General features: G+C 41.1%; 1 protein-coding gene across 9 annotated transcripts in view; it reads left to right on the top strand.

Annotated features, from left to right (window-relative positions):
• Marf1 (meiosis regulator and mRNA stability factor 1) overlaps positions 1 to 13,304 on the top strand; it is a 56,700-nt gene that overhangs the window by 586 nt on the left and 42,810 nt on the right. For 3 of the 9 annotated variants that reach the window (XM_031363135.1, XM_031363131.1, XM_031363140.1), the window contains exons 1-7: positions 1 to 49; positions 4,410 to 4,611; positions 5,719 to 6,405; positions 7,104 to 7,275; positions 8,755 to 8,981; positions 11,580 to 11,697; positions 12,518 to 12,690. In XM_031363135.1, coding sequence (XP_031218995.1) covers positions 4,471 to 4,611; positions 5,719 to 6,405; positions 7,104 to 7,275; positions 8,755 to 8,981; positions 11,580 to 11,697; positions 12,518 to 12,690 — 1,518 coding nt within the window. In that variant the 5' untranslated portion in view covers positions 1 to 49; positions 4,410 to 4,470. Of the gene's footprint in view, positions 50 to 4,409; positions 4,612 to 4,632; positions 4,702 to 4,800; positions 5,432 to 5,718; positions 6,406 to 7,103; positions 7,276 to 8,754; positions 8,982 to 11,579; positions 11,698 to 12,517; positions 12,691 to 13,304 lie in introns of those variants that run through there. The other 6 variants (XM_031363132.1, XM_031363134.1, XM_031363138.1 and 3 more) reach the window with 5 other exon arrangements.

Below are 13,304 nucleotides of genomic sequence, written 5' to 3'. Positions count from 1 at the left end.
GGGGGAAGGCGGCGGTGGCGGAATGTAAGCGAAGGAGCTAGTGGCTGAGGTGAGTCCTCTGTCAGTGCCGGGACTCCACTCGGGCGCAGCGGGTGCTCTGTCCAGCAACACAGCTAGTCCCGAAACGGCGCCTTTTTTCCCCCAGACTGATGCTTTTGGGGTTGAAGGACCAGGACTGGGACCTGCGGAAGGGGCCGCGCGAAAAAGTCGGTCTCCAATCCTCGCCCAGTCTCTTCCGGGGCGTTTAGTCCCAGCCGGCTCCTGTCTCCCTGCTCGCTCCCGGGCCCTCCAGGTGTCAGTAGCAACCTTCGCTGGATGTGCAAAGTGGGAAAGTTGAGAAAAAGGACAATGGTCAAGCTGAGTCCCTTATCATTTTTTTGTTTTTATGTTTGAGCAGCCACTTTGGATGCAGTTTCAGTTTCAGCCACTTCCCCAATTAATTCTAGCATGAACGTGCTGTTTTCTAGTTACACTAGTATCTTTTGGACTTTCCAGGAACATAATGTTTTGCATACAAGGAAATTGTCAGCTAAATGGTCTTCATCTTCAGTGAGCTCTACATTTGTCCAGGGTCTTTTATTGATATTTGTGAGGCACTGTGGAGTTGCTAGGTTGGGATACCGAATATTCACATACAGTCAATACTGTTATGAAATTTATATTCTAATAGAGATCATCAAATAGTCATTTTAGGTTAAAGGTAGAAGACGAGCAAATACATAGGACTGGCAGTTTGTGGCACGGGGGAGGTCATTTGGGAAATAATTCATCCTCGGGTATCTCTTGTCACCAAACTACAAATAATTCTGTAAGTAAGCGGGGGGTTGCCCTGATGATTAGACTCACAAGAGATGGGCCTTATGTTTAGAAAGATGACATGCCCACAGCAGCACAAATAAGGTGGCCTTCAGAACCATCATGCAGGCAAGTACAATGTTGCACGCTGCATTCTCAGCCAGTGTCTAAGTTGCTCAGAGACTGAGAGTTTTAGAAGGGAAAATTCTCATATTAGAGCTTTCCCTGACTGATTAAGTTGCTTAAATGGGATTCCTAGGAATATTTGGGAAAATTTTAGGCCGCAGGCCACTAATGTTTTTCCTTATATTTGTTTGAACTGAGTAATCTATCTAGATGTGCTTGCCTGCCTGCCTGCCTGTCTGTCTGTCTGTCTATCGACAAAGTCTCAGTGTGTAACCACAGCTGCTTGGAACTTGGCTGCCCTTAAACTTGCAGATATCCTCCTGCCTCTACCTCTTGTGTTACCACTCCCAGCACTTTGAGCAATACTGAAGGCACCTTGGTGTAGAAAGAGGTAGGTGTGAGCCTTAAGCTAGCTATGAAACTTTATTTTAAAAGTTTCTGTTTCTCATTGAAGTGTTAGATATGGTAGTTCATTTTAGGATTTGGCTTTGAAAGGTTTAAGCATGCTGACATTATGAACACTCTAAGTATGACAAGTTCTTATGAATGAGAGTGGAGTGTGTTGGGTGATACCTGGATTTTTGTGGGGTTTGCTTTTGTTTGTTTGTTTTTGTTTTTGCTTTTGTTTTAGAGACAGGGTTTCTCTGTTTATCCTTGGCTGTCCTGGAACTTGCTCTGTAAATCAGGCTGGTCTCAAATTAAACAGATCCACCTGCCTCTGACTCCCTAGTACTGGGCTTAAATGCATGTGCCACCATCACCTGGTACAATCTGGACTTAATGATAAAAACAGGCATTGTAATTCAAGCAGGGATGGTAAACTTTGTCTCCAAACTATTTTCAACTGTACTAGGCTAGTTCTCTAATTCCTTCATTTAACAAATGATTACTTTGTGATTACCACAGAATAGTCTTAGGCAGAGCACAGGATATAGTGGTGAAAACAGGCAGTGCATACATTCTCTAATTCACTTTTTAAAATGCTGTGTACAGACAAGGAAACAAACTTCTTTTTTTTTCCCCCTTCTCTTTCTTCCCTTGCTGCCTCTGTCTGGGATTCAACCTAGACCCTTCCATATGCCACTAAGCTCCATACTTTCCCCAGCCTGCAAACAGAAACTTAAATAGTTTCAGCACACTACCCAAAAAGTAAATATATTGGATTTTACAACTGGATCATATAGCAAAGACTCAAGTCTCAACTATAGTTAAACTCAGCCATAGATATTATTTAAATGAAGGAGTGTAGCTATGTCCTAATGAAACTTTATAGATACTAAAGTTTAAGTTTCATGTTTAAGAACACTTTCTCAAGAATTTAAGAAATTCAAAATATATTCTTAGTTTACAGACCATTTAAATACAGGTGTGTCATGCCTCACACCTGTAATCTCAGCATTTGGGAGGCTGAAGCAGCAAGAGTGTTACAAGTTTGAGGCCAGACTTCAGGATTACAGGATCAGATCCTGTCCAAGAAAAACTAGATTGACATACACAAGCACACATATGCATACAGACAGCAGGTTGACTTTGGCTTGCAGACCATAATTTATGTGATCAGTCCACCCAAACTTGAAATACGTTATGAACCTTTCTCCTCTCACCCTATCATGAAGATAGAAAAATCTCAGAAGCATCTTACCAGAGATACAAAGGAAAGAAATTATCTTCTACATGCACAGATGAAATCTCTGATAAATAATCACTGAATGTGGTCAGTGTTGGTTTGTTGTGCTAAGGACTTACAAATAAAGGTTAGTTGTTGTCATTATTACTAGCTTTCTCCCTGCTCAAAGAGTGTGCATTGGCTTTGCCTTTAGTATACTAAGATTTAGAAGAGTGTCTGGCGTAAAGGACATCTTTGGGTTGTGACTTCCTTAATTGCTGGATGTTTGGTGATAACATTGCTCTTTCATTGTAAACAAACCAAGAAATCAGTTGGTTGGCTTCATTTGTAGAATAGAATTCAAAGTCCTCTGAGGTCATTTAATTTGGCCCTTCTGTGCTTGCACTGGGCAGAGAGAAAGGTTGATAACTGTGGTTGTTCTTTTACTAAGATTAGCTGCTATCTGCTGGTAACTTCTTTGCTCTCTAAGCAGAACTTATAGGAAGAAATATATGAAAGTTAAGAAAAACTATAGGCTGAGTGTGGTGGCCCTAGTATCAGCACTAGAGAGGCAGAGGCAGACAGATCTCTGAGTTTGAGGGCAGCCTGAACTACATAGTTTCAGGGCAGCTGGTGCTACACAGAGAAGTCCTGTCACAAAAAAAGAAAAGAAGAGAAAAGAAAAAAAAAAGAACTGTAGGCAAAGTCTGATTGGAGCCTGGAGGCTTATTTCAGCCGTGAAGAGCGGAGTTCTCAGCTAGAGATGTGCACTGTCCATGATTTGATTCTGTCTTTCTTTTTGTTTGTGTTTGTTTTTTGTTTTTCTCTGTGTAGCCCTGGCTGTCCTGGAACTCACTCTGTAGACCAGGCTGGCCTCGAACTCAGAAATCCGCCTGCCTCTGCCTCCCAAGTGCTGGGATTAAAGGCGTGTGCCCCCACTGACTGGCTGGCTCTGTCTTTCAAGAATGCCTATGTCCATTCTCATTTGAAAAGTTCTAGTGGCTAGGGAGGTGGCTGGCTCAGTAGGTAAAGTACTTATTGCATAAGCACAAGGACCTGAATTTAATCCCTAGCACCTACAGAAAAGCTGGTTATGGTGGTAACATAAGCTTGTAATGGATATGAGGAATGGCAGATCATAAATGGTATGTGTGGTGTATGCTCATGTTCATGTGGGTGTGTGCACATGTGCAGGCATGCAGGTGTACAAGCACTTATGTACACATGTGTAGAGGCCAGAGGTGGTTGTTGGATACCTTTCTCATCATTCTCTATTTAATTTTTTAAAAATTACATTTGTTTATGTGTGTGTATGTATGTGTGGTGTGTATACACACACGATGGCATGAGTTCTCTCCAATATGATGATCTCAGGAGTGGAACTAAGGTTGACAGGCTTGGAGGCAATCACCTTTAACCACTGAGCCATGTCACTGGCTCCTTCGCACTTTATTTTTCGTGTGAGTCTGTCACTGAACCTGGAGCTGCTTGGTTTTGTTAGGCAGGGTAACCATTAAACTCTAGGGATCTGGCTGTTTTCCTCAGCGCTGGAGTTATAGTTGTGTGCCTGTCTTTTATGAAAGTGCTGGGATCTGAATCGAGGTCCTCATTTCTGTGTAGCAGATTCTTAACCGTCTCCCAGCCTCAGATCATAGGTTCTTTTTTTTTTTTCCTAAATCAAATTTATGTAGTTACAATCAACCAAGTTTACCAAATTTTAGAAGCCTGTAGTGAGATGTGATTGCCATGCTGTCTTTGTTCTTTGAGGTCTGACACTTTGAGAGCCATTGCACCATAAGCACAGCTATGGTCTCATACTTTAACATTTTAAAATGTGTACTTGTGCAAAGAAGTAACATAGACGTTAACTCATTTTTAACAGGGTGGAAGAAAGAGAGAAAAGAAAGATGAAAGAATGTTGAACCACATTGCCTGGCTATGTGATGGAAGGGAACGGAACTGAGAACCCTTGCAGCAGAACACTTGGATGGTTTCACCAAGATAATGATGCTAAGCCATGGCTTTGGAAATTCTCTGGTTGCTTTTCTCGTCCTGAGCAGACATTGCCTCTTAGTTCCCAAACGGTAACTATGTGCAGAACATGGCACACTGAATAGACGATGAGTACTGGTGGTGTGGACAGTCTCTCCAGCCAGTTTATGCTCGCTCGCTCAGTAAGAACACACTTGCTCAACTTAGCATTCCACTCTGAGTGGCAGAGGTTTTAAGTGTTTAAAATTGGGGGGAATTTGGCTCCTTATTAAAGCTCCCAAGTTCCAAAGTTTGCATAGTAAAATCAATGAAAAGTATAAAATAAATTGTATTTAACTATACTCTCTTAAGTGGCTTTGGAGATAAGTTTTCTTTATATAGTCCAGGTTGGCTTTGAATTTGTGATCCTTCTGCCTTGACCTCCCAAGTCCAGGATTACAGATAGGTGTGACCACTGCCCCGATTTAGTTTTAAGTCTTATAAATTAGAAAAGATTGACAACAACTTTTTGTTCAGGATTGCTTGTGAATATTTTAAATATGTTACTTCTTAATTTTCCTTTTTGGTGGTGCTGTTTGAACTGAGAATGAATAGTTCTAAGTACTGTATCTTTGCACCGGCCACAGTATACAAGCTGCATTAAAGCTTCAGTGTTTCTTCTGTGTTATTGGCAGCACATTTGGGTCATTTTGGGTAAGTGGCAGGTGTTATTCATAGTGTTTGGAATACCAGTCTTCTCCTTTAAGGAAGACCCTACTAAAACCTGTTAACTACCTACAGGAATAAGTGAAAGGAAGCCACGTGCTCATAAACCACCTTCCTTGAATGCTGTCTGTGAAATCATGGTTTGCACATCTCAGTTTTCTTTAGACAGTGCTTTGAAGCAAGGAGAAATTATATATTGTCTCTGAGGTATGGATAGTTAACCTGGCTTGCTAAAACAGACCCTTTTGCCTGACTGTCTTAAGATTCTGACAAACGTAGTGTTAATTTTAGTTGTATGTTTCTTTAGTTGCCTTCCTGCAGACCTCTATTATGATTGTCCCTGAACTTAGCTGGATGCTGTTCTATTTGTTCAGTTATGATTAAATGGTATAAAGAAAATTGAACATTATTTTCCAATTTTTTAACGTAGTAGTGTATGAAAGAATGAAACACAGTCGCTCCAAAAACTCACTTGTGTTCTGATCTCTCCTCAGAAAGAGTACATGGAGAACAAGAAAGCTGCTGTGGAGTTAAAGGATATACCATCTCCCCTTCATGTTGGCTCTAAATTTTTCCCAGCAGTCCCACTTCCTGATATTCATTCTCTTGAGCAACCTAAAGTACAGCTCTCAGCTATTCCCAAAGTAAGCTGCTGTGCTCATTGCCCTAATGAACCCTCCACTTCACCCATGCGTTTTGGTGGTGGCGGTGGCAGTAGTGGAGGTTCTGGGAGCTTGATTCACACAGGCTCACTCTTAGACGCACCAAGCACCGGGACAGTCACGTGTCAAGTAGGGTCAGGTTTTGCTTTCCAATCCGTGTCTTCACTGCAGAATGCCTCCACTAGGAACAACTTGGTGGGCCTTGCAAGTGACTTCCCCAGCATGTGTGTAGAGAGTAACCTACCTTCCTGCAAGCACCTGTCATGTTGTGGGAAGCTCCATTTCCAGTCATGTCACAGTAATGTACACAAGCTGCATCAGTTCCAGACTCTACAGGGCTGTACTTCTGCTGGCTATTTCCCCTGTTCTGATTTCCCAAGTGGGGCTCCTGGGCATTTGGAAGAGCGCCTTTCCCATTCAGAGCTTACACCTCACTTGTGCACCAACTCTCTTCACCTAAATGTGGCACCTCCGGTTTGTTTAAAGGGCTCACTTTACTGTGAAGACTGTCTAAACAAGGTCTGTATCTTTTATTCTTTATCCTGGGGGAGATGAGGTTTGGTTCTGTTAAATGGCTCTGTCTTGCCATATCTTTACTGTGCATGGGATTGATGATTCTTCATGATGTAGATTACATTCCCATCAGCATAGCTGCTTCTGGTGCTGAAAGATACAAAGGGTAAAATGGGAGGTCTTCCAAAAAAGTGCAGTGTAATTAACATGTGTAGCTTGTGCTTGAGCCTCTGGTCACAAGAGAGTCCTGTCCTACAAGACACCTTAGCTTGCAGTCTATGATCACCCTTCTCTAGGATGCTGTTAGTCCTTATAACTTAAGCTCAGCTTATACATGGGCCTTTCACGGTAGGGAAGTAATTGCACGTTGTCTTTTTGTAATATGAGGAACTTGAAACTCGGCTGTAGTCATGGTAGTGCTCAAAGGAAAGCTTTTCTGCCATTTGTAGGAGGTGCATGTAAGATCTCCTTTATATCAAACGGATGTCCCGGGTTGGAAAGGACTGAGCATTTGAAGTTGCTTCTTGAGATGAAACTGAATTGGTAGCTGATTGTTCTGATAAAGGTTGTCTGAAAATATGCTTTATCAGAGGTCAGCAGGTAGGAAGGTGAAATGTTTAGGATGATGTTTCAGTTGTATATGAATTTAGGTTCTGTATTGATGTGTCTAAAACTTCTTCCTTTTTTTAAAAATATTAAAACAGCCAGCAAGAAATAGTATAATTGATGCTGCTAAAATCTGGCCAAATATACCACCTCCAAGTACTCAGCCTGCACCTCCAGCTATTCCTCTGTGTAATGGCTGTGGAACAAAAGGCATGGAAAAGGAGACCTCATTGTTGGCAACCAGTCTAGGCAAAACTGCTTCGAAATTTGGTAAATAATGGTGTAGCATAAAAAAGTGCATTTAAGTTCTCTCTCTCTCTCTCTCTCTCTCTCTCAAAGGTTTATTTGCTTTTATTTTATGTGTACAACAGTGTTTTGCATGCATGTGTGTAAACTTACTAAATGTGTGCCTGCTGCTTGCGGAGCCCAAAAGGAGGGGTACTGGATCCCCTGGAACTGGAGTTACAGAAAGACATCAGCCACCATGTCTATGCTAGGAACTGAACCAGTATGCTCTGCAAGAACAAGTGTTCTTGAGTACTGACACATCTCTATAGCCTCTATTTGAGTTGTTTTCAACATTTGACACAAATGTTGTATTTAATTGCCTCTAAAAACTTCCTAGTGATTCTACGGGTACATTTGTGTTTTAAAGTATATGTGAGCCTTTTCCTCATTTGGCAAAATTTTTTTTGATTATAGACCTTTCTGTTGGATTGAGGGTGTTTGAGACTAGAATCTGTATAGAAAAATGAGGAGTCTATTAGATTAAGTGCTGTCGGAGACTTGGGCTCACTTAGATTGTATGCTTTGGTTTGTTTTGTTTTGATTTGGTTTGGTTTTTTGAGACAGGGTCTCTCTGTGTAGCCCTGGCTGTCCTGGAACCCTCTATATATAGAACAGAGGTCTTCAGACCTGCCTCTGCCTCCTGAGTGCTGGGATTAAAGACTTGTGCTATCACACTTGAACTCAGCTTAGGTTCTTAGTGCTCCCTATACATATTTAGTATTTAGAAAAATTTAGTAGTGTCTTGATTTTCGTTGTTGTTGTTGTTATTTTTGTTTTGTTTTTCAAGACAGTGTAGCCTTCGCTTTCCTGGAACTTGGTCTGTAGAGCAGGCTGACCAGGAACTTAAGAGGCCTGCCTGTTTATGCTTCCCAAGTGCTAGGATTAAAGGCGTGCACCACCACTGCATGGCCATAGTGCCATTATTAATAAATAGTATTTGAAACCTCAGTGTTCTTAGTCAAAATCATTTTCCTAAAAAGCAGTTACTGTGATATTTTATTGAAGAAAACATCTCTGAAAGGTTAAACCAGATGTTCATAATGTACCACAGTAGTTTAAAGTGAGGAGCAGTACTATAGTTTCACTTTGATGGTCTTTTCAATGCTCTTTCATACCCAACAGGAAGCTAGATCTGTACTGAGGTGGAAGCAGGTCCAGGGACCTTAACATCCACTCAGTTTCTGGTCTTCATTGGAGAAGCACCATGGGGTCAGCAGGAGATGAGGTCATGGAACCACTGATTTGTAGGTTTGATGCTACTAAAAATAGGAGTGGTCTCAGTATGTCACTAGAATGTTATGGTTGCTTCTTAGGCTATCCAGTGAAGTTGGTATCCCTAAACTTAACGGCAAGCAATAACTTGATGTTTCTGCTGTTTAGAATGATGGGTAGTTACCTATTGTAATTTAGCTTGCAGTTTGTCTTACACTTTGTGTAACTTGAAGTATTAACATTTTTAAGGCTCACCAGAAGTTGCAGTCACTGGACAGGTGCTGGAGACCCTCCCCCCAATTGGTGTTTTCTGGGATATTGAAAACTGCTCAGTCCCCTCTGGCCGGTCAGCAACAACTGTTGTACAAAGAATCCGTGAGAAGTTTTTTAGAGGACACAGGGAAGCAGAGTTTATCTGTGTATGTGACATCAGTAAAGAAAACAAGGAAGTTATTCAAGAACTGAATAATTGTCAGGTAAGGCTTTTTGTTGTTGTTTATTTGGGTTTTTTTTAAGATTTATTTATTTTATGTGTATGAGTACACTGTGGCTGTACAGATGGCCATGAGCCATCATGTGTGTGGCTGCTGGGAATTGAACTCAGGACCTTTGCTGGCCCTGCTCTCTCCGGCCCCACTCTCTTCAGACACACCAGAAGAGGGCGTCAGATCTCATTATGGGTGGTTATGAGCCACCATGTGGTTGCTGGGATCAGAACTCAGGACCTTCGGAATAGCAGTCAGTGTTCTTACCTACTGAGCCATCTCACCAGCCCTATTTGTTTGTTTTTTTAAGCTTTGTAATCTGCTGAGGGCCAGAGCAGTTGCTCAACACTGACTTGCAGAGGACTGGAGTTCAGTTCCCAGAACCCACATGGTGTCTATCAGTCATCTGTATGTAACTTCAGTCCCAGGCATCCTACACCCTCTTCTGGCACATGTGGTACACAGACATACACATAGGCAAAACACCCAAATAGAAAATTTAAAATAATGAAATTTTTAAAAATGTTAATCTGCTGTAGTAGCAGAATAAGTATGTGTGATTATTTGGGGTGTTGTGTTTAAAAATCCCAATTCCAGATTTTTTTTTATTTTTTTATTTTTTTATTTTTTTATTTTTTTTTTGGTTTTTTTGAGACAGGGTTTCTCTGTGTAGCCCTGGCTGTCCTGGAACTCACTCTGTAGACCAGACTGGCCTCGAACTCAGAAATCCACCTGCCTCTGGCTCCCAAGTGCTGGGATTAAAGGTGTGCACCACCACCATCCAGCTTTCTGATTTTTTAAAAAAAGCTAGAATCTTTTTTTTTCTTCTTCTTTTTTTCTTTTTTAAAGATTTATTTATTTTTATTTATATGAGTACACTGCAGCCGTCTTCAGACACACACCAGAAGAGGGCATCGGATCCCATTACAGATGGTTGTGAGCCACCATGTGGTTGCTGGGAATTGAACTCGGGTCCTCTGGAAGAGCAGTCAGTGCTCTTAACAGCTGAGTCATCTCTCCAGCCCGTGATATTATTTTTTATGCTGTTTTCAAATGAGAGAAAGCCACACACAGTTTTTCCTAGAATGCTGAAATGTAAACATTTGATTTTTCAGTAACGCTGCTTATATCTTGACACTATGCACTGTAGTGGCCGCATGTGCTGTCTGCTTCAGCTTCAGCCCTGCTCTGTTAGCTAGGCATACAGAATGGATGCAGTATTTGTACATGTAATTGAAGATATAAGAAGGAAACCACTTCTTTGTCAGTATATCGCCAATAAATGAAAGAATTAGAATATTTATTTAGAGACAGAGTCTTAGCAGATAGCCTTATCTGGCCTAGAAGTTGGTATGTAATGACTAGCCTTGAATTCACAGAGGTCTACCTATCTCTGTCTCCTAAGTGCTGAGAATAAAGGCATGCACCATCATGCACAGCATTAAGAACTAAAATTTAAATCAAGGGAAGCTAGGGCTGGAGAGATGGCTCTTCCAGAGGTCCTGAGTTCAATTCCAAGCAACCACATGGTGGTTCACAACCATCTGGAATGGAATCTGATGCCCTCTTCTGGTCTGCAGGTATATATGCAGGTAGAACACTGTATACATAATAAATAAATAAGTCTTTAGAAAAAAATCAAGACAAGCTGACCTCAAGGTCTGCTGTAAAACTATAATAGAGACTCCAGATGTTTGACTCTTGAATAAATAATGCCACTAACATTTCATATTTCTGTATAGAATTATATCTTTATATGCAACACAGATATATATATTATATTATACGATATACATACTTACACAAACTCAAATTGAAATGAAAATTATATGTGGTTGAGGTACTTAGCTTTGTTTAGGTGTGATAGTCTTAACAAGAGTTGGTGGTTTTTGCTTTCTTACGGGTGGTGTCCTCTCTTCCACCTGTCAGGCAGTCCCAGACATTGGATGACATAGGTGATAAAATGGAGCTCCATAGTGTACCTTACTTACCACTTGCAGATTGTGAACAAAATGTATTGTGGAAAGCTTGGTGACTTAGAAGTTGACTTCCTTTTCCTACTTCTTTTTGTTTTGTTTTGTTTTTTGAGACAGGGTGTCTCTGTGTAGCCCTGGCTGTCCTGGAACTCGCTTTGTAGACCAGGCTGGCCTCAACTCCGAAATCCGCCTGTCTCTTCCCCTCAAGTGCTGGGATTAAAGGCATGTGCCACCACTGCCCAGCCTTTTCCTACTTCTTTTCTTAAGGGAGATAAAAAGTTCAAGCAATTAGAAATGAGAATTATAGGACAGTAATTTCTCCACTTTTTATATGGACAACCAGTTCTGAAACTGAGATCCACTTGTAACCTTTCCATTCCCAACAATAATAATTGAAGATCTTCTTTCCTTGGGTGTTATCTACTAGGGGTCAGGTGTTGTGGAACATTTCTATAATCTCAGCATGTAGGAGACTAAGGTAGGAGAGTCAAGAATTTAAGGCTAGCCTGGGCTACACAGTGAGATCTTTGTTTGAAAAATAATGTGGACCAAGTATGTGGCAGTTTTCTAACCCTAGCTCTTGTTCAATGACCCTTTTGATAAATGATCACAGGTAACTGTTGCTCACATAAATGCTACTGCAAAGAATGCTGCTGATGATAAACTCCGTCAGAGCCTGCGAAGGTTTGCAAATACACACACTGCTCCAGCTACTGTGGTTCTTGTGTCAAGTAAGTGTCAAAGCTTCTACTAGTTTCACCCACACTCACTGCATGGGCATTATCAGAAATGACAAGCCAAAGAACCATAGAGACGTGAACACAGGGCACACAGTGATGATTGTTTGCAACTGTTTAGAGAAATGGCTGAGTCTATAGCCTGGTGTAGTTTACCCTTATAGTCTCAGCATATAGGAGGATAAGGCAGGAGGATCAAGCATGCAGGCTGGTTTGGGCTACATAGAGAACACTTTGCTTTTTTGTTTTGTTTTGTTTTGTTTTAGTTTTTCGAGACAGGGTTTCTCTGTGTAGCCCTGGCTGTCCTGGAACTCACTCTGTAGACAAGGCTGGCCTCGAACTCAGAAATCCGCCTGCCTCTGCCTCCCAAGTGCTGGGATTATAGACGTGTGCCACCATTGCCCAGCCATAGAGAACACTTAACTGAAAAACTTAAGAAAGAAAACAGAATCCAAAATTTTAGTTGTTCTCCATGAGTTATTGCAGGGCCAGTTTATTCAAGAAAATGGTTTGTTTGATTTTGTGTGTATATGGGGGTGGGTATTATAACTTAAAAATTGCAAGATGAATAATTTTCAGATTTGTGTCTCTCCAACGTGTTTAATACCTGCTCCCTGTTAATACTAGAAGGTAGCCAAGTCTTAATGTGTGTGATATGATTGCCCTGTCATGTTAACCCTTCAAGAGAAAATATGCTCTTGTTCAAAAAGGGGAGAGTAACTGAACCTGAGCTAGACCTGCCTGTCTTCTTGGACACTAGCTGTCCAGGGCTGTCTCTGTTGAATGTTCCTAATTCTTGTTTTCTTCCTTTCAGCTGATGTCAATTTTGCATTGGAACTCAGTGATCTTAGGCACCGGCATGGTTTCCACATCATTTTGGTACATAAAAACCAGGCCTCTGAAGCCTTGTTACATCATGCTAACCAGCTAATCAGATTTGAAGAGTTCATTTCCGATCTACCCCCCAGGTTACCACTGAAGATTCCTGTGAGTGGGTTTCTGTTGCTTTTTTTTTTTTTAACTTTTATTACATTATCAGAAAAGTTACATGATTTCAATTTATCTGAATTTGTTAACATTTAAAAACATATTTTAATTAAATAGAATTGAATCACATTCTTGTTCCCCTTTTGTACCACCGCTCCTCCCATAGACCCCCCTTCAAGACCTATAATATATTTTTTGTCATATTCCTTAAAATTTATAGAATATTATAAAAAATAAAAATAAGTATTATAAAGGTTGTTTGATATAAAACAACAATCGATTTAACTCTTATGTAGATGCTCATCTACAGCAATAGTGAAAATACATTTTTCTCGGGCTGGTGAGATGGCTCAGCGGATAAGAGCACTGACTGCTCTTCTGAAGGTCCTGAGTTCGGATCCCAGCAACCACATGGTGGCTCACAACCACCCATAATGAGCTAGGATGCTCTCTTCTGGTGTGTCTGAAGACAGCTGCAGTAAATTATGCCGGATCGAGCAGGGCTGGAGCCAACCAAGCGGGGCAGCAGAGGTCCTGAGTTCTATTCTCAGCAGCCACACACACCATAGGTCACTGCCATCTGTACAACTACAGTGTACTCATACACATAAAAT

The sequence above is a fragment of the Mastomys coucha genome, unplaced genomic scaffold, assembly GCF_008632895.1.
Source record: "Mastomys coucha isolate ucsf_1 unplaced genomic scaffold, UCSF_Mcou_1 pScaffold12, whole genome shotgun sequence".
Taxonomy (NCBI): domain Eukaryota; kingdom Metazoa; phylum Chordata; class Mammalia; order Rodentia; family Muridae; genus Mastomys; species Mastomys coucha.
Note: the sequence above shows the minus strand (reverse complement) of the source record. Positions and strands in the feature narration are given on the sequence as shown.